The sequence below is a fragment of the Strix aluco genome, chromosome 11 (genome assembly GCF_031877795.1).
Source record: "Strix aluco isolate bStrAlu1 chromosome 11, bStrAlu1.hap1, whole genome shotgun sequence".
Lineage (NCBI taxonomy): Eukaryota > Metazoa > Chordata > Aves > Strigiformes > Strigidae > Strix > Strix aluco.
This window is the reverse complement of record NC_133941.1, coordinates 22,677,692-22,698,571: the sequence shown is the minus strand read 5'-3', so window position 1 is coordinate 22,698,571 and position 20,880 is coordinate 22,677,692. Positions and strand designations below refer to the sequence as shown.

The window sequence follows — 20,880 nt, the reverse complement described above, 5'->3', positions numbered from 1 at the left end:
TTGAGTGTTCTAACTGCTTTTATCGTGGTCCATCAATGTTTTCAGTAACATTGTCCATCTTCCTTTAGAATTGTTCTGGTCACCTTTCCACGTGGTTTGAAGGTGCCACCAATTAGTAATTTCGTGCTATGAGGTGTTAGCAGGGTATGTCCCATGATGGCAGTCTGCCTCATGACTGAATTGTGTTGCACTTCTGTTTCCAAAAGCTCAAGTACTTTTTAGGAGTTACCATCGGTTGCTATCTTTAAACAGAAAATCCAACTCATCTTGGCCATGCAGTTGCTGACACACTGTTGGCAACAGAAATCAGAACAGGCTGACCTTGTTTTTTTAAAAAGGCTTAGTAACTGACTCCTTTCTGAACAAAGCCTGACTTTTTTTTGCTTAACCACTCTGTTTGATCTTATAAGAAAGTGACCTCACAGGATTCACTTTAAGCCTCAGGGATGCAAAAGAATCAAAGTCAATCTTCTGAAACATTTGTCAAGATGCCAAGCAAAAGATGAGTGGGGAAAAAAGGCGCATGTATGTACACATACACACACTCGCTATTAATAAGCAGTTTGGATGCTTACAAGTTAAATGTGGATTTGCAATTTAATGACTACTTCTTCCATGTGTGCACACTCTACGAGCTAGGAAATATTGATTAATTTTTTTTATGATTTCCTAGAAGAATGCTGTGTCTGAAGAAATTTGATTAGGTTGTTTTATCATGGAGGACTTACTGTGCTAAACCCTGTTCAATGTTCCCTGGCACAAACATCAAAAATGCTGAGAAGTGTACTGTGTGTTGCTTAAAGATTTTTCTAAGCTTTACTTCAGATGCAATACCTTGTCTTGTTTTGCAACTCTTCCTTGTTTTTAATGAAGCAATACAAACATAATGATCTGGGGTGCAGAATATCTTTTTGTGTTGTAAAGCTTTTTTTATTTTTCCATGCTTTGAACAAATGATAGCAGTTAAATTAGTATTGCACGTTTCAGAACATTGCTAAAAATTGGGGTGAAACTTTGATTCTTTCAAATTTATAAGTGGCATATTGCAGTATGTTTATAATTGCTGGGCTTGAAGAAAGCTTATGTCCATATTCATCGCATTATTCCTCCTTGTGTTTAAGCACTGTGTTTGTAATTTCATTAACAAAGAAACAGCTTGACTGGTGCAGAGTAATGTGCAGGTCTGAAGCTTCATTTCCATAGGAATTTTAGCCTTCAGTGTTTAGCTTTTGCCTCTGTTCTGCATGGCAAGGCAAAAACCAAGTCTTAAATCGGCATTTTATCTTAATCCTGCCACAAAACTTTGATTCTTCGTTGCAAGAGTTCATCACTGTCATTCTTGATGTGTATATTTAAACCATGGGACTCTTTCCCTCGTTATTTCCTGGGATTCAGAATTGACAGCTGTATGTCAAATTTCCTTCAAAGTTACCATGAGTTTCAAATATCCCTCCTAGCACCTGCTTTTTCCTAAGAAGCCCCTTTCTAAACACTTGGTGTTTTGACTTTGTGTTTTTCCTTGTGTCGTAGGTCTTTAAATACTCTGCACCAGTTTTGCTGTCCAGCTCCATTGTACCATACCCAGCTAGCTGTCCCTGCCACACACTCAGAGTACAGGTAAGAGTAGATATGGTCCACCCACTTTTTATTTTTGAAGAGAGATCTAACGCTACGATTTGACATAAGAAAAGGAATAGTAGTTAGTCTTAAAAGGGGAAAAAAAAAAAAAGAGAAAAACATATCAAACGTTTTTAACATCTCATAGGATAGTCCTGTTCACTTCTGTCAGGCACTCTTGAATTATGCAGTAAAATGAGCTTCATGTGCTTTAAGAGGCACATCCCCCTAGACTCTTTGAAAGGTAGGAAGAAGCTAGTTGTCGGTTTAGTTCTCACATAATAAACATATTGAAATGTTAATATAATTTATGTAGGATATTGATGTTTTTCTGAGCAATACTTTTTTTAAACCCTGAATATTTCCTGACAGTATGTGAGGTAAGCCATGTATTGTGGCACTCTGAAGGTTAAAGGCATGGACCTGCAAAAGGCTCAGCACTGCCTTTTGGTTTGAATGAAAGTAAGGGGTTTTTAAATGGATGCAGACCCTTGACGCCAAGTAGAATCTGCCCTGAATACATTAAAAAAAAAATGTTTTTCCAGCTAATAACGCTTCATTTAACATAGATGTCTTTACTGTGTGTTTTCCAAGTTCCCTTTGATCAAATGTGGAGAGCAGTAATTATGCATCTTAGTACAATGCACTGCCAGTGCCAGTGTTTATTTTAACAGTCATCTTAGAGAAGCATCAAAGGACAGCTAATCTAAGTAATTAGAAATGTAAAAACTGTTAAGAAATTGTGCATGTCATGAAAAAATTCTCTTTAATTTTTACTTTTACTATTACCGATTAACTTGGTGATAATTGCCAGCTCATGAATAATATTAATATCAAAATATTGGAAGTCTGGTGCTGAAAAATCAAATCACTTTGCACTTGGTAATAAGGAAGACAAAAACAAACAATGAATCCTAAATCTGTAAATGCATAAACATATTTCTGATTTGAATCTTTCATCTCTTAGTTATCTCTAACCATGCATGTTTGGATTCATCCTGTTGTTTTACATTGCAGCATCTGTTTGTATGTTTGGTTTTTGATCCCATCAGTGTTTTATTTGGTGGTAATGAATCCATAGTTGAGTTGTAAGACAACTTAGTATTCCTTCAGTGAGGAGCAGGACCTGAACATGATTAGATTCTCCACTTGCTTTTTAATGAGGTTTTTATTTTTCGCTTGTCCTTAGTTTGTAATGCTTTAACTGTTAGACTTGTTTAGAGATCTTCCTATATGGATGTTGATGGGAAAACCAGTTGTTTTTTGAATGCTTCAATATCTTGCTCCATGTAGGTGGTTATTTTTATTGGTAGTACTTTATTATTTTTATTGGTAGTAACTTATTAATTAAAATTTACAGCAGCATAACTTTGTGCTTAAAATATCCTAAACTTCTCCAGCCTTTTTTCTCTTTCTGTCTTTATGCGGTAAAAAAATGAATGCCCTGAATGTCCCTGGATCTGTAAAGCACGTACAATTTTTAGAATGCTAATGTGTAAAACAACATATAGATTTGGATAATGCCCAAACATATGCGGTAAGACCTTCAGCTTTGGTTTAAGGATTGGGGTGTGTGGAGGAACTCATCACTGACCTTGTTTGTTCTCAAGGAAGGCTAGGTCTCAAACTCCCCAACTGTATGTAGATATATAGCCGTAACTCAGCTAGAATCGGTGGAACTTCCAACAATTCATAGTATAGTAGTGTTGCCCATATTCACCTAACGGTAATGGAGCAATCAATGGATCAGTCAGTGGCTGCCAGGAAGCTTAATATGCTCTACATCTCGCTCATCCCCTTTCCTGGCTAACCAGCCAAGGTCTGCCAGCAGCACCTGATCTGTGCTAACCTCCTTTTTCATTATGAGCTGTTAGATTAAGGAGTTCAGGGAGTTAGACATGGCCTTGTTCTCCTCTTACCTCTTTCCCCCAGACCAACACATGAGTTATCTGGGTGTAAGATGAGCTTTTGCCAAAGATGTTAATGGGCAAGCGGAGTGTGCCTGTGGCAGTGGTGGCCAGCTGCGTACAGGGCTGTAGGAGCACAAGGGGCCGGCAGGCTGGGGGGGCATCTCCTCCCTTCTGTCACCACCTGTGAAACCTCCTCCAGAATGGCTGGCTTTTGGAAAGACATCGGGATCCTGGAGCACATCCAGAAAAGGGCCACCAAGGTGTCTGGGGGTCAGAGAACATGACCGGTGAGGCAAGGCTGAGAGAACGGGGGCTGTTCAGCCTGGAGAAGCGATGTCTTGGGACTGGTGCTGTCTTCAGCTCTGTAATAGGAGAGGAGGAGAGGATAGGACAAGAGGCAACAAAACCAGATTGCAGAGAAAGAATCTGTTTAGATACAGAAATAGATACAGAAAAAATCTGATTAGATACAAGACAGGGGAGAGGGGAATTTCACCATGAGTGTGAACGCTGGAACAGAGGCCAGGAGAGGAGGTGGCATCTGTCTTCAGCAATACTTGGTTCAGCTGGACCACAGCCCTGAGCAATGTGATGTAGTTAGGCCTTCTTTGAGCGGGGAACTGGACTACAGATACCTCCAGAAGACCCTTCTAACACAAATTATTGTGTCATCCTGAAGCACTCTGTTCTTGGGAAGGAAAAAAGAGCTGCAAGTTTGTTCTGTAGAACTTAGTTTCAAATTATACAGTGGTGTTAATGCCATCCCAGGAAGTGTCCTACTCACAAATATGGTGGTGTGCTAGAGCCAGACTGTTACAGTCTTCCTCATGTTAGTAATTTGTTTGGTGTACCCATGAGTTAAATTTCTGAAGCTGTTGTGCCCAAACTGATGGTTGCAACTTGACATCACTACATCTGTAATCTCTTAGTCAAGTACAAATTATGCACCTGTTTTTGTAAACAACCTGTATATGGGAATCCTACTGCTGTGAATTAAAATCAGCTACTAGAACACTAGCAAGACTGGGCTTTAAATTTCCACATACATTTAATAGTATTAAATTTAGCTTTTAGTCTTCCCATTTATCAATTTATAAACAGAGATCATTAGAAACAAAACCAACAGCAATGGATGCTTCAGTCTAACTTCGGTTTTGAGGCTTTATTTAGAAAATACGCAGAGGGATTAATTTTGTAGCCCAGAATTAAAAATTAAATTTGCTCTGAAAGAAGCAATTAATGAATGCACTACAGTGAAATCTGGAGCATCTCTGATTTGCTGTTAGCTAATTGCTGGATGTTTTATTCACTCCAGCAGTTTTATTTCTAGTCAAGACGATCTTTGGCATCTGTTTTGAATTGTTAATAGGGAAATAATGCATTTTTAATAACTGCAGCTATTGCAGTAATCCCTTGCTTGCTCATTTTACAATGTTCAAAATCTTGCATTCTCCTGTTATGAGAAAAATCTTAGGAAGCATAAGCATATTATGTACTTCCAGCTAGTTATTTGTCTGTGTTCCAGTTAGCCCATACGCCTCCTATGTTTGCTCTTTTTTACTACTTTTTGTTTGGAAATTAAAAAAATAATAATAAAGATACGAGTAATGTCTGTAGCTTGGCTTCCTCGACACCCTTTCCCTTCCTGCCTCCCAAAGTAGAGCCTTAAAAGCAATGTGCTCTAGTTTGAAGCTGCAAATTCCATGAGCTGCTCTGTATTTCTAAGTGATCATTTGAATACAGGTTTTATGTCTGCTGTGAAGGGCAAAGTGAAGGAGACGGTGGTGCACCCTGGAGAGGCTTCCAAAAGGGCCTGGATCCGTGTAGTCTTGTTGCTGAGTCTCTTGCTTGATAAGGCATTATCTCCGTGGCCTTGCAGATAGAGTATGTGCAAAGCAAAGCCTGGAGATACGACGGCATTCAGAGAAAGTAAATTTAACCATCTCTGTTTCTTGTTTGGAGAACAGTCTGTTGCCAGCATTTTCTAAGCACATCTTTCTAAACAAACTTCAGTGAGTACTCCAGCCTATCTGGGTAGGTGCTGGATACCTGATACCAATAACATGCACACACTTTTGTGCACCTGATAGTTGTCACCTTGGAGTGTATCACTTGAACCTTCAAGTTACCCAGCTGTTCACACCACTCCTGAACGTGCAGGGTTCATTTACAGTCTGAGGATAGTTCACCAGCCCAGTGTTGGAGAAGGCTTCCTACTCTGCTGAAATTAGGGGAGTTTTTTGTTTGGTTTGGTTTTGTTTTGTTTTTAATGCCCCGTAGCCCTAATCCTGTCAGCTCTTCAGGCTTTTCTGTGGTGAGTGTTACAGCAGGAATGGCTCCACACAGGGAGATATAATGTAGAATAGTGCCCGTGCTTGGAAATATAAAGTCTTATTCATATCTGTATTCTTTGTATGGATATGTAATAGGCTTATATATGCAACTACAACTGTGGACAGATTTGCTTACCACTAATATCTAAGCATCTTTGCATCTGATGTGTTTATTCATAGCTATGATTTCCTCCTTCTGATTTGCATGAAACGTTGGCTGTCACTCATTCCTTTCTCCATCCACTTTACCTTCCGTCCTTCTAGTATTAAATTAGATGCCCTTATCATGTCCAAAGACCATTTTCAAAATCGTGAAGCTAGAGATTTTTCTTTTCTTTTTTTTTTTCTTCCCCAGTGATACCTGTGAAAACAAAAAGATAATGCAAAGGATGTTATAGTACCAAAGAAATCCCATCATTTTCTTGCAGTCTCTACCTGCTTAATGTTTAATCAGCACCTCTGGGAGGTAAAAACATTATTCTGAAAATACTGTACTTATGTGAAATTTTAATGTGGAATCTTTGTTTCACCAGGTAATGTTGGCTTACATGCAACAAACCACTGTATGGAAGATGATAGAAGGATTGATTGTGCTATTTCTTTTTGTCTGAGCCACTGGTAGGCATTATAGCTGTCTTGTTACCGTAACTGGTTACCGTATGCTTAACATACAATGATGTCTAGCTGACAGATGCTTCTATATTGTATTAGAGTGGTCTGGTTTTTCACAAGTTTTTTCGAGAGCACGGTGGGAATTCTTACACGCTAGACACAGTCAGGGAAAATTGTGAACTTTTTACTTAAATTCCTGAAAGTGAAAAATATCTATTTACAGGTAAATTTGGTTCTTTGCGGCTCTCGGTTTACTGTTTCCACTGATGATCACTATACTCTTTCCCAGGCTTAGAGACATAGCAAGTATTTCACATGTCCTTCATACAAGCATATATAAAGACATCCGACACTACACAGCAGACTCCTCAGTCCTGTGGTAGTTTCCCAGTCAATGATTAGTCACAGGTGAAGCTGCACAAGCTGTACTTCAGAATCCTTTCTACTATAGATATGACTATTTATTGAAGTTTTCTACCAAAAAAAAATATTGAATAAGAATAATTTCTAACTGAATAGCAATTGCCTAACTCTATAACTTAGCACATTTAAGCACCATAGCCTGTCTTTATAATATGCACAGATTTAAAAGCTTGACAGTATTTTTTTCAAATTGAGCAAAGGAGTGAAAGCAACATAGCTCAGACCAGCCAGCATATTGCAAGGAAGATGCAATATGCAGATGAACAAAGCAAAACAGAATCAAACTCTGACCAAATCATATACTCTGTGCTAAGTCAGTATGAGGTTCACATGATTATATAAGGCATCTGTGTTCAAACCCTATGGCAAAGGAAAGCTAGCATAATTATAGTAATAGTTGTAATTTTCCACTTGATGCCTACGTGATCTAGAGATGCACAAATGGTGAATTTTGTTCATACACAGCAAGCTGCCTGAAAACAATCAGGAGTTGGCAGAATATCATGAAATTTACTATTTGTTTTTGGATTTTCTTGGTTTTCTTCCTTCATTGTGTTCCTTTCCATCCTCCTCCTTTAGCTTGTTCTTTAGTTTAAAGGAAATGACCACTCGTGGTTGTGTTACTGATAAAGAAGTGACCTCGTACAAGCTTCCTGCTAAGCCGGCATTCCTTCCTCCACCCGCCATAAAGCACATTTATAGCATTACAGATGTAGGTATTCCAAACTGCTTCTTTAATAGCCTTTGTGCCTTCTGGTTTGTAGCACCATTCATGATGCTGGCAACTCCGCATGGAAACACAGTTCTTCCTTCTGCTTTAAAAGAAGGTGGGGGGAGGAGGAAGGTGCAGATCTGTTAATCATCAATATTTCTGTATGTAAATCACCAGCAGAAGGAGAATGCATCTATTCTGCACTTTTAGTGGAATATGGGCAGTGAAAATACCTGTGGAAAGTTTCTTTTAAACATGTTAAAAATAAAGGAGCCATGGCCACAGTAGGCTGGGTGTGTATGTGACTACTTAATGTATTTTTCTTATGGGGAAGAGCAGAAATTGCCATTTCCAAATCAGCTTTTGCCTCAGAGTTTAACTCTAAGTGTTGGCCTAGGCTCATTTGGTGGTGGTTCATTGTGTTGAAAGTCCTGTCTCTGAGATTGAAATGGGTTAATCGGATGGTACTTACAAGTTACACTATTTATGGATGTAAAAACAAAACCAAAAAAAAAAATCTCAAGCTTAACTTTCCTAATGCTGTTCCCTATGATTCTGTTCCTCTGTCTCTTTTCTTTCTTGCCCCCCTCTTCCTTGGCAGGGAAGATAATGTTCTGCACCAGTTCTGCTGTCCACCTTCGGGGTCTAGTAGTCCATCTTCAAGATAACAGAGAAGCTCGGGGTCGCTAAGCGTGCAGTCAGTGCTACATCTGTATAGTCCATCTCTCCTCTCCTATCTTACTGGCGTGTATGGGACTGACACTTGCATGGATGCCATAGGATTCTGGTTCGTGTCAAGTTTGAGTTACTCAGAATGGCACAGCCGTAACTTTTTGCCATCGATGCTTGGTAATCTCCTCTCCATGCTTTTCTACAGCTCTCTTCCTTGTGTCTGGTATTTAAAACACATGCAAACTGTAAACAAATACGTAAAATGCACAGTTTATTTTGAACTAAAATAAACAGTACCATAAGTCTTCAAGTGTACTGTGAATTTTGTTGCTGTGTATCCATGGTCACGTGGTACGAAGGGTACAAACTGATGTGATTTCTTCTCCCCCAAATGTTGAGGATATGAGGTGGGAGGGGAGCTGTTTCTCAGACTCTGTATTAGGCTGTTTTCGCTGCTAACAATCCTAGAAGTTTGTTTCAAGGTTGGGCAAACACCAGCATGACTTTTTATGAACATTACTATATAGAGATTAACCATTCTTTCTTTGCTTTGTGATTATTCTGAGGAACCAGCACATTTGTGTTGTTACAGCAGATACTCTAGCTATGAGTGATTACATTTCTAAGCTTCTTTGAGGTCTGTCTTCTAATTTTGTTTGCCTGTTTGTGAAAGTCTTGTATTAAGCATTAGCAAAAGTATAAGATCATTACTCATGTACTTCTGTTACCTAATTAACGAAAATAGTTTTCTCTAAGCTGTGCACAAGATTGTCATCAAAGGAGTGAACTTGGAATTGAATGTCCCTGTAACTACAACCAGATAAATGTGAGCATGTCCATGGGTGTCTAAGAATAGAGTCCAAGTTACCATTGCCCAGAAGGCACTTTGTTGATTACATCTTTCCAGACACATCTCGTGGCTCTAAAATAACTGGAGGATTTCTACTGGTTGGATCTTCCAAACTTAAACAGCCCAAGAAAATATTCTAGGAAAAAGAATTTCTATGAAGTGGCATTTACTAGCCTGAAGCTAGCAAGAAAGAAAAAGTGACTGGGGGGGAGGGGAAAAAAAAGGCTTTTAAGTCTGTTGTGCTACCATGAGTTAAAATGTTACTCCAAACTGTCTGGAGCTCATGTAAAGGCAGAAATGGTTGGGTGAAAAGCTGATATTTATTTGTATTTATATGTGACTTTGAGGATGGGATAAAAGGAGACTCATCAGGATCAGGAAGGGAAGAACTGTGAAGGTATCAAGAGGCTCATTGTCATCCTGTGTAATGTGCTTTTTTTATGACTCTGATGGAATCCGTATAAAAAACAGAATACAGGTTGTTTGCTTTTCAGTTAGATTTGATCTACTGTTTCTATCCTTCATGTTAAATGTTTTCTTGTGCTTGCCTTGGGTATGATTGTGAAAGGTCCAAGGCCTGAGGAAGAATTTGCTTGCAGAAGGCTAATCTGCCTTCATGATTTCGCAAGTTTGTCTGTGACTTTTATTCTGACTGCAAGGCTGTAAACAACATACAGGTTTTTCTGTTATTTGGTATTGAATGTTCCTTAGTTTCGTGTGTTTCTCAATTACTTGACATTACAATATATATGAAGTACTGCTATTCCCAGTACAGAATTTGAAAATTATGTATGTAAAATTTGTTTAGTAGATTGCTGCAGTTTATTATATATCCCTGGAAGTGCTCTGATGTTTACTGGGCAGGGTAAAACATTGAAATGTTTGAAAGTTGCTCGCAATTTTGGTCTTTTACTGCTATAATTAAGAGTTTCTCAGAGTTGCTTCCCAAAGATAGAAACAGTAGGAATTTCTGATATTTTGACTTGCTTATTTCCCTCCCAAATGTAAACAGTAATTAACTCTCTCTACTCAGTGTACTGAACTGAAGCACTGTAATTATTCTCTTCCATAGGGTGGGATTTGTCCAATCTTTCAATAAGTATCTTTTATATATTTGTGTAAAGGAAAACAAAGAAGAAAGGCTACTATTTAAACATGAAAATTAAAACCACCAACTCTGGGTGCCAGCCCTTTTGCCTTGAAGAGACAGCAGTTGATTATCCTGAATGTGGTTGTAGTTAATGATGTGTCTCGGGAGAAATGAAGTCAAAGACTGATCAGTGTTATTAGCTGTAACAGGACGCTATCATTGGTTGTTTTCTATCCGGTAGTTTTCCAATTAAGGGAAAAATAGTGTCATTATAAGTTGCTGACATTTGAAACAATTTGAGTTGGTATCCATAGTACCATCAAATCATGGCATTTACTCTTTGTGGAGCAAATAGAGAAGCTGACCTTCTCTGCTGCAGTGAAAGACAGAAATGCAGAAGTAAACATTTTCCTATTTAAATAAATCATGGCTGGCTAAATAAAACATGCTGTGAATCTCAGGATTTAGCACTAGAGCCTAGTAGGGGTTCTCTTTTAGTTAACCAGAGTTTAAAAGTAGATGACCTAAATGCTGCACGTTACTATAAAACAAAGAAAGGTACCAGTGGAAAAATTTTATTTTTCTCCTGATTCCTAGATGAATTTGCACTGTGTTTGTGAAGACTGTCTTATTGTGCATTCTACTATGGAAGATGGAGTAGAAATGGCATTTTTCATAATTTTATAGACCAAATTTTTTCGTTCAGGAACTCAAAAGATTGAAGAAAAGCTGCTGCTTTGGGGGAATTCAGTGAGGGTATTTCTCCTTTGGCATGTTTAGGCACTTGCACCGATTAGGATCGGGCTATTTTGTTTTTCTTCTGCAATGTGAAGTTCTCCTTTGCAAACATATTCAGCTCTTATGTTCTCTTGGGTGGTTTTGCCTATAATAGGTGGGTGAGACTTCAGTTTTGCAGAGCACCCTCGGACTTGCTGTTATTTTCTGCACATGTATTCTCTCTGAAACTGATTGTGGGAAGTCATTAAAACTGCTCAGAGCAGTGTGTGCAGACACTTTGTGCTTGGATGGTGTGGATTTTTATGCACTGCTGGATGGAGAAAAAAAGAAACAAACAGTTTAACTGTGAAAATGAGAGACTCCTCTCCCAAAATGGACTTTAACTGAAGCAAAATATTGTATAACATGAGGAGAAGAAATGATCCCCTGAAAAGTGGAGTAGGGTGTAGATCTTGAGCATGACTGAAATCAAGCTTTTAGAATTTTCCCTTAGCCATTCTGCAAGCTATGTAATTGAATGTGGATTGCCACAGTTTCAGGCAACTCAAGAATCATAATGAATTGGAATTATGTGTTGTTAGGCGTTGGAATGGGCTGCCCAGGGAGGTGGTGGAGTCCCCATCCCTGGAGGGGTTCAAGAGGCGGGTCGACATAGTGCTGAGGGATCTGGTGTAGTTGGGATCTGTCAGTGCTGGGTTAGCGGTTGGACTAGATGATCTTCAAGGTCCTTTCCAACCTAGATGATTCTGTGATTCTGTATAGTTTATGGCCAGGGAAGCTCCTTGCTTGAGCAGGTGCCTGGGGGTGGCAGAATGTAACCTGCTGAGCAGAATGAAGCAGCATTGAGGCAGCATTTAAGGTGACTCATAGAGGTCATTGTCAAGAGGCAGGGACTTGGCTGTGCTCAGAAGATGCTGCCTGAAAAGGCTTAGTCCCCTCTGAAACCTCCTGACTCACAGCTTTGAAAGGGTGACATTCATGTTACATAATTTTGATTTGCCTAACTGACCGTTTTAAAGTCCTTTTTCACCTCAAATACTGAAGCGGAGCAGGAAGTTCTCAGAAAATGTAAACCCGAAGATATGTACACAAGCATCTGTGAAAGTACTTACTACCTTTACGCTGTTGCTAGGATTGTGAGCGGTGTTAGAATTTTTCGTTTTTACAGTAATTGACTAGTTCCTGAAATGGGGGCTAGAGGGAGCTCCAATGCAATCTGTTCAAAGCTTTCTCAGTAAGTCAATCACTACAAATATGGCCTATTTTATTACCTGAAGCTATAGATGAAAACAAAGGAGGAAGCCATCTATATTTACTTTTGCATGTGATTGACACTGGAGATGTATTTGATCATGTGGAATAACAGAATGGATATATATGCCGGCATGCCCTACAGGCAATGTTGTTTATACATTTTATAATTATGATCATAAATACATTGTTTGCTTGTGTAGTTTGGTCTGCCTCTACCCTTCTCAAGTTGTCATGCAGAATATGTTCCAGGGAAGGTGTGTGTCTTTTACAGTGTATGAATAGCCATATGGGGTATTATACATCCTACGGTCAGGTGTCTGATGGTCATGTAGAAGGCAGCATAAGAACAAGAAAGACATACAGTGATATTTCTCCTAGGCTCCAGGAGATTTTGCCAAGAGACTAATCCATAGGTGATGTCTAGTAGGTTTTCAAATAAAGAAATTGGTAATTACTATTTTAAAACCAGCATGAAACAATTTCAAAACTGCTAGAGATACGTTTCTGCTGTCAAAGCAGCAGAAATTCTAGCCTTACTGTTCTACATCTACTGAATTAATTATAACTCAGTTAAGGGTACCACACCTGTATTTACAGGGCATTTGGCTTTATGGACCTTTTCTCTCATGTGCAGGTACGTTTCACATTTTCTTTTAACTTCACAAAATGCGCACAGCAGTTGCTCAGTACTGGGTGGAGAATCTGTAAGCAAGCACAGCTGCACAGAAAGTTTGAATCATCTGCAGCAGTAATAGCTGAATGTGACTCAGCTGAACAGAACCTTGATTTTTCTTCCCCCTTCCCCTCCTGTACTGCTCGGGGCAGGACATGTTGCCTGCCCCTGGGAGGAGGCCCTGGTACCTGCCAGCATCGCCTGCCTGTGCCAGGTACTGAACTCAGTGCTTGTAGGGGCCTGGCTGTGATCAGGGGATTGCTGGTTCTGATGAGCTGACAGGGTAGAGAAAGAGGAGACGGGACTTAAATTGAGTCAATCCACAAGGAGAAAAAACATGAGTTCAGTGAGAGTTTTTCCTGGCTATGTCTGGATCAAATTCAGCCTCCTGCTCTCTGCTACTAGTTGACCTTTTATGTCTCAGTCCTGCTGCCATTCTGCTTCTGCCCTGTAACATAGAGATGTTCATTTACTGACCCTTAAAAGAGACTTTGGAGACCTTCTTGGGGATGGGAGGGACTCAGAGCGAGTTATTTTCATTTTTCAGAACAGAATGCTACAGGGTCAGAAGGAAAAAGTAGCTATACAGCTCACATGTTTTGATTTGCATAGTAAGTGTATAGCAAACATTTGGGTACTCATTAAAGATGGCTTCTGTGAAATAAAGATGCTAATAACGGTGGGAGTTTTCAAAGATCCAGATTAGTATGGCTTCCTTCTTTGTGCTCAGCCAACATCTTTATCTGCAATTAATGTTTTATCTTGGTCATTTCTGTAAAATATGAGTGTTGCTGTTTTCCCTTTAGAGATGGGGATGAGATTTTAGAAAATGTGTAACTAATTATCTGTATTTACTAAACAAGCTGGGAAGCTGAAATTTCAAATAACTAAAGACCATTTCTTCCTACAGCTATGTTTACTTTCCATATTCGAGTGAAAATTTGTACATGATATTTTTCATGAAAAATATTGTCCATTGTTAATTCTAGTGTTTCAAGCAAGTGCTTTTGTTTCCATACCCATTAGTTATTTGTTTTTCTTTTTTTGATGTTATTTATATGCTCTCTGGCCTTTAGTGATTTTTGGCTGATGCATTCATAGAACAATTGCATAAAATCATCCCAATCTATGACCCATTAATGTAAGCATTTTTTCCCTAAAGAAATTATGTCACATTTCATTCACCTCTGAATTTTTTGTCTAGCCAGTCACTGAAGCATTGCACACCTGAAAATGAGATAGTATTGAAATCTATCTTGCTCTGTTCCTCAATTAAATTCGTCTTTATGGAGAATTTAATTAGTTGTAATTGATATTTTATGACAAGATTTTGCCAGAGGCTGGTGTATTACAGATAATTAATCTCGATCAGGAAATGTTACTTAAATAATTTTATTTTGTAATCCTACAAGCAGTATTATTAATCAGGTGACATGTATTCTGACACTGGAAAGAATGGGCAGATAGCCCACTGCTCAGTCTCTTGGATGTAGCAGATGTTTCTGACAAACAAGTTTGTTTGCTTGTTGGTCACGAGGTGTCTGATTAAAGCAATTTTGCTCGGCTTTGTTCTTTGTTAGCGGGTGAGCTCTCAGCTGTGCCCGCTGCTATCAGCTGGCTGTGGAAGCCCCGAGATTGCTGTTGGTGCCTCTAGGATTCAGCATGAAATTTAGGTGCTCTCCACATGCGTTTAGCTCTTCAGAAGCCCACAAAGACGTGTCTTCTGCTTTATAATCAGACTTTGTTATTGAAGGCTCCTTTTAATTTTTTTTCTTTTTGATTTTGGGGAGCTTAATGAAAATATATTTAATTCAGTGCTGCCAATACATACTGGATTCCAAGTAAGATATGAACAGTAGTAGTCCTTCCTTCCCACAAATTGCTTGGTTACATTACTTCAGTGCTTCAAGGCAAGAAAATAGCCAGTGCTTTTTAAAATAAAACTGAAAATGACTGAGTAATAGGCGTTGTCAACTCATTTAACATTTTTCATCAAAGATTTAAGGATGATCAAAGAGCCAACAAGGGAGGCAAAGGTTTAGGTGTGTAAGTGGAGCAGCAGGAAGCCTGTCACTTTATTACAGATGAGGCTAAATGAATCCTGAGCTTTGCTTTCATGTTTCATTAGGCACTTGTCTCAGCCACAAAGCTCAGTCCGGCTTGAGAAAGTCCACATTTCGCTTAGCCACAAATAGGAAAATTTGGGAGACAATTTTTATTAGTCAAATTTATCTGTCAAAACCTGGAGTGGTAAAATATGTAACTGGAGGCTAGAACTGAAGAACTGTGCCTGCTCTAGCCAGATGTGCAAGTTGCTGCCAGTTGGTTGTTTCGTCTAATTCTCTGGTACGGAAACGTTAAATGGTCTCTGGGTAATAAGTATGAAATTGAAGAATGGGCAAGATTCATTTAAAGCTTACTCTCTTTAGGTACTTTGACACTTTCCTTCCATGTTTTTTGTGTTTTGAGGGCTTTTCCAAAACAAATTCACAGTGGTGTGTGTGAGTATATATACATATATGTGTATATACATATATATGTGTTTATAGTTTTCCAAGTATGGTTGTTCTCCAAACGTGTACAGCTGCATCCAGATGGCAGTCAGAACCTTTGGCCCTCTCACACGCATCTGGGACTGCTCTCCTGTAGTCTGATCTCTTGGTTTACATTGAAGCCGTACTAGTTCCCATGGGTACAAAGACAACCCTGGACTGTTCCACTGTAAGTACTGTTTGGAACTCTAGGATGGATATGGCAATCAGTTGTGAACTCTGAACTTATGTAAGGCATATAGTCATCTTATTGTGGTTTCAGCTGGCTCCTTTTATTATGAAAAGTCAGGGTAGTGAAAATTATTATTATGGTAAATTCAGTTTTTATATATACCATACTATATAAGTGTATATGTACCTATATATACACACAAATATATAAATATATGTATTTTTTAAATCTGCTACTTATACCCTCTGGTATTTGCATAACTTCCTACAGCTGGGGTTTTGAAATGTTGGACAAGAGCCACTACAAAGTGGGCCCATGCAGAACCCCTGACGTGGGTTCTGCTGAAACCCAGCGCTGGTGCAGAGGAGCCTGCAGCCAAAGGGATCCACTTGGTGCTGTCAGGGAAGTGCCTGTCTCAGCTTGTCAGGAATGCTTGAAAGTCAATGTGCCTCTGTAAATTCCCTCAGCACACTTGATAAATGTAAACTGCTGGTTAGCTGAAAAATCTTGTTTCCTTTCTACTGACTGGGTTGCTCTGTAGCTTCCCCCTCCTGCTTCCAGCATGCACACTACTAACCCCACTTTTTGTTGCTTTACCACAGACATGCTGACGTTGCTCCAGTTGTGCTTGTTTTCAGATTCTGTGGTAGCTTGCTAGTTGCATGTTATTTAACTTCGATTTGTAAGCCTTTTCTTCCAGAAAACAACACTTTTTAAAAAATCTAACCCCATTTTCAATTCAGTAGGTTTGTAGCCTACGGAAGGAGTGGAATTGCTAAAATATTTGCTGTGCATGTGTACTGATGAGAAGGTTGATTTCTGTATTTAAAAGAAGTATCATAACCCCTGACAGACTGGTATAGCGCACTACACTTTAAATAGTTGAATCTGCTTATATGAATATCTCTGTTAATTTTCTTTTTCAGAAATGATGAAATGAATAAAATAGATGCAGCTTTACTGAGTAATAGGGAAGCAGCACATTGATTGTAGGTCTTTGAATCCACTTAACAGCTTCTGTAGTTCTGTTACATTTCCCGGGAAACAAAGGGGTCATGCACATTGATCTATAGTACTTTGTAATCTGCTGCTTCTTGTTAAATGCTAGGTAATCAAAGAAAAATATCACTGACATGCAGAGAAATAATCATTGATTGCAAATGAATGTGTTGAAATAGGTTGAAAATCATATGAATTCTTAAATTGTAATACTGGTGTTTCTGGACAGCTACAGGAACGAAAGCTTTGTCGTGCGACGTGATAAATTAGCCTCTGGCAGCACAGGCTGTGGCTCATGCTGCCTGCAGATCCCTGCAAGGGAATAAGGCTCCTCTAAGCCTTTTGTTTTTCTGTACATATATAAGCATTTGCAATATGCAAACTACAGGGAGGTGCCTGCAACATATGGTGTAATACATGGGAAATACTTAAACTGCAAACTTCTCTCCGAGCACTCATTCTGAGCAGGGAGTTAAAATCTGCTGATGTGAAGATGAGAAACAAACTATTAATCTATGAACCTGTATGAAAAGTGGAGTAAAGTCTGTCACTGAACCACTCCTGTGGTGCAGCCATGTACTGTTCCATGCCAACAGATCTTTTAGGCTTTAAACCGTCTGCAATCATAATGTTCTTAAGTACATGTGAAGGAGATAGACCCAACAGAAATAGTCTCCATTTCTGTCGTAAGTCTCTGCTCTTAGGATATAATGTAATGGGGTCAATTTGGTGTGTTCATTCTCATATTCAGCTTGACGTGGTTTTTTACTTCACTGCATCACTGTTGCACAGAGCTGCTGCTAGCTGTTTTAGGAGGACAGTAGTAACACTATAGCTTGCAATAGGACACATGATATTCAAACACATTTTAAATTACACATCCTTTTTAGGATGCCCTTGTTTTCTGTTATTTTTCAGTCACATGATCTTAAATGCCATGCAAGGATACTTGTAGAATTTAGATCTTTGTGGTACCTGAGTGGATACTGGTACGGGGACTTGTGCAGAGAATGCCCTTCTGTCTACACTGACGCTTCGGTGCTTTTTCCCTGTAAGTGATATGATTTTGCTTACGCTGTGGGTAAGAAGTCACACAAAAGATAGCCGTTAGCTTAACTTGGTTACTGTAAGTGCTTAATTCACAGTAATCAAGAAACCTTACACATAATGATAAACTGTTTGCAGATTTATGACTCTCATAAACATTCCTTTCTTTGCAGATGATATGCAAACAAAAAAAAAGGGAAAGGTAGCTGGTTTTGGCCAGTAGACACAAATGAGAACTTTTAATTGGGAGTATGTTTGTCCAGTCATATTGTTGAACAAGACATTTTCAAACACTTCAGTTCTCAGATTACATTAACATGCTGGACCTTTGCCTCACAGAAGATTAAACATAGATCTGGAAACTTTAATGTCTTCAAATTGAATTGTATATAATTGGCTGCTGCTATCAGCAATGCACTTTTCCTTCTTTGGAAAACCTCAATTCCCATGTTGCATGTATGGGTTGGTTTTGTTTTCATAGTTCTAAATTTGAGCTACAAATAGTAGTGAGACTTGTTAATAAACATCTGATCTTCATGTAAGTCTGGGAATAAGCGTAACTTAAATGATGGGCTTTACTTCTAACAAATCCAAAACCACATCACTACAATATTTTAATATGAAATCAGTTCCTCTGGCAAGATATCACCTTGAAAAACAATGCTGATTAGATGTTCAGCAGATGATAAATTCTAAATCATTTGTCATCATGGGGGTGGTTCCTTGATAAAGACTTTTTTTTTTTTTTGTCCCCCCCCAGAGTTCAGGGCTGGGCGACTTGCAGCTCCTTTGGGAAACCTGGTAGAAGGCTGGGATGCCTAAATACAAGGCATATATGATTGCTGTGAACTCTGAAATTGTATTGTAAGATGTAGTGGTGAAGGGTCTTAAACATCAAGGCCATTCACCTTTAGGTGTTATTTCTGGAGTTAATCTAGCTGCTGGGAGTTTCTTAAGATTAAGTTTTTAAATAATATCTTTCACTGTATAAAATTTCACTGTAAAACTGAAATTAGAGCATTTCTTGAGAAGGAAGCTTCTCCAAGTCCTCTCATTGTTGTTTTTGTAGATTGCTCTAGGAATGCAGGCCCCAACTTTGTAAGCACAAACTGAGTTTTATTTAATATAATTCTGTCGTGTCTGTACAGAAACTCGGTTTTACTTTTGCACAGTCTTCTCAAATTAATAAAGCCAACTGAGTTTGCTAATCTGGCTGTTTTCTCGTGGCTTTTAGGTTAATCTTGGGATGGCTTTGTTTCCGAAATATTGCTTTTCTTATAGATTTAAAATCTCTTTGAGATACTGTGATTATATTTTGATTTGAAAAGCATGTTATAAAAATGAGCGTTTGGACATGCTTCTGTGCTGAACACTTCCAAAATTATGACAGAACTGTGTGATGGAAAGGGACACCTCCTGAAGGAGGAAAAATGGAACAAAGCTTGTGTGTATAGCTTACACACAGCCCAAACCAAATTAATATGTATTTCTAGTATGCCAAGTCGAAAAGCATGTTCAGAGTTTTCCTAAAGCTGCTCTTTTTCTCTGATCTGTTTCTGTCTTTGAAGCAGACCTTTTGGTCACTTAGCCATGTGGTGTCTGGAAGAGATCCAACAAAAAACTCTTATCAGTCAGTTGGTTTTCTGAACAATCAGTTGCTTGCTTAGATTTGTAATCCAGCTTTAACTGTTAATGACCTGGGAAATGGGCCACACTCTGAGGACAGGTAATACGGGCTTTCCAACCTGGAGCTATGCAAAACCTCTAGACCCAGCAGAACTCTACTCGTGAGTCTAAGTCATTCAAGCTCCAAGTGAGGAGAGCTTTTCGTTTCTAGGAGCAGCATTAAATATGTATTTAAGTACTGTCTTGTCTAAATGGTTCGTTGAAATGTTTGGAGCACAACATATGAGAAGAGAAAATGAGAAGCAAGAATTTCAGTGGTATTCTTTAAAGTTCCTAGTCCTTCCTTCTGAATGCTGCCTTTTCATAGGTGAACAGTGCCAGTAAAGCTATTAAATTATATATCCAAAAGAAAGACTTAATTTGAACTATGTTTTCAAGTTTTGTTCCAATGACATAACAATTTGAGTGATGTTTAGTTCTGGCCTACTTACCCACGCAATTCTGTGGAAACCTCTGGAGTTGGGCTGTTCTACTTTTAGATCTACGGTTCAGGCAGACTACCGTGAGACAGGTTTTCTGAATTGAATCCACATGTGAACGTAGCTGCCAGAAGCATTACAGGTTTCCTGAGAGCTTCTGCCTTTGCAACATGCCTGTTTTAGGATCGCAGTGTGTCCCCCAGGAACTGAACAACAATTCGTTAATGAGTTGGTGGGAACAGTGGGTCAGAATGGCCGTGCTGCATCAAAGCAAACATCCACCTGGGCCAGTGCATGTTCTCTGATGGTGGTCCATAGCAGTGCCAAGGCAGACGTATAGGAGTAAGACAAGCATGCTGTCATACTAGTCTGCCTTTAGTTCTTGAAGATATCTTGATTCACTTGTATTGCACTAATTAATGCAGGACACAGCTGCATGTCTGATAAATGATGCTTCAGCCAGAAGAGACGTTACAGCAGAGCTTCTGGCCATATATCCATCAGATTCCTCCTAATTTCTGGGAGGGGCCTAATCTCTTCATTAGTTTCTGGTCTGTGATATTCAAATGAGAATTTCCCGCAGCTTGTTTCTTCAGGGCCATTTGTTTGGGACCTCGGGCAAAGGGCTGTGTAACAAAACTGAATGCTGAACTGCTAGCCACTGCATCCCTTTAGCTCAGGGCACTTCTGAGGTTTTGGGGGAGTCTGTGCTCCCTGCTGGCTTGGCAGATCTCAGGGCAAACCAAGGCTCCGCTGATGAGGGGGTACTTGAGCTGAGAGGATGTGCTGAGCAGAATTTAGAGGTGGGAGGCTAGAATTAATTCAGATGCTACCTTGTAACTTTTTTCCTCTTTGTTCTCTGTTAAGTAACTTCACCATATTGTGGGTGCTTTGGGAATTTGATCTCTAAGCAACTAATTAATGGGGAGCAGACTGAAGATGACACAGCTTTCTGTATGTTGTTGAACAGCAGAATTATGAAGAGAGCAGAATTATGAATAGACACTCCTTGTCTATTATCACAGCTGAGGAAACCAAGATTTAGAATTGTCAGTTCTTCAACCTATTCATTCTCTACCTTCTCTCTGTCCATATAGTATATAAGGAACTCCACCTTATGC

The 20,880-nt window shown here is 39.1% G+C and overlaps 1 protein-coding gene and 1 long non-coding RNA gene across 15 annotated transcripts in view; both read left to right on the top strand.

Annotated features, from left to right (window-relative positions):
- IQSEC1 (IQ motif and Sec7 domain ArfGEF 1) overlaps window positions 1-20,880 on the top strand; it is a 357,026-nt gene that overhangs the window by 169,079 nt on the left and 167,067 nt on the right. For 7 of the 14 annotated variants that reach the window (XM_074836701.1, XM_074836683.1, XM_074836685.1 and 4 more), the window contains one exon: window positions 1,531-1,617. The exons of the other annotated variants lie outside the window; for them this stretch is intronic. In XM_074836701.1, coding sequence (XP_074692802.1) covers window positions 1,531-1,617 — 87 coding nt within the window. The remainder of the gene's footprint in view (window positions 1-1,530; window positions 1,618-20,880) is intronic. 14 annotated transcript variants of the gene reach the window in all.
- LOC141928453 (uncharacterized) lies at window positions 6,399-8,584 on the top strand. The gene is made up of 3 exons (XR_012624763.1): window positions 6,399-6,478; window positions 7,475-7,607; window positions 8,209-8,584. It is a non-coding gene; the product is annotated as an uncharacterized LOC141928453 (long non-coding RNA).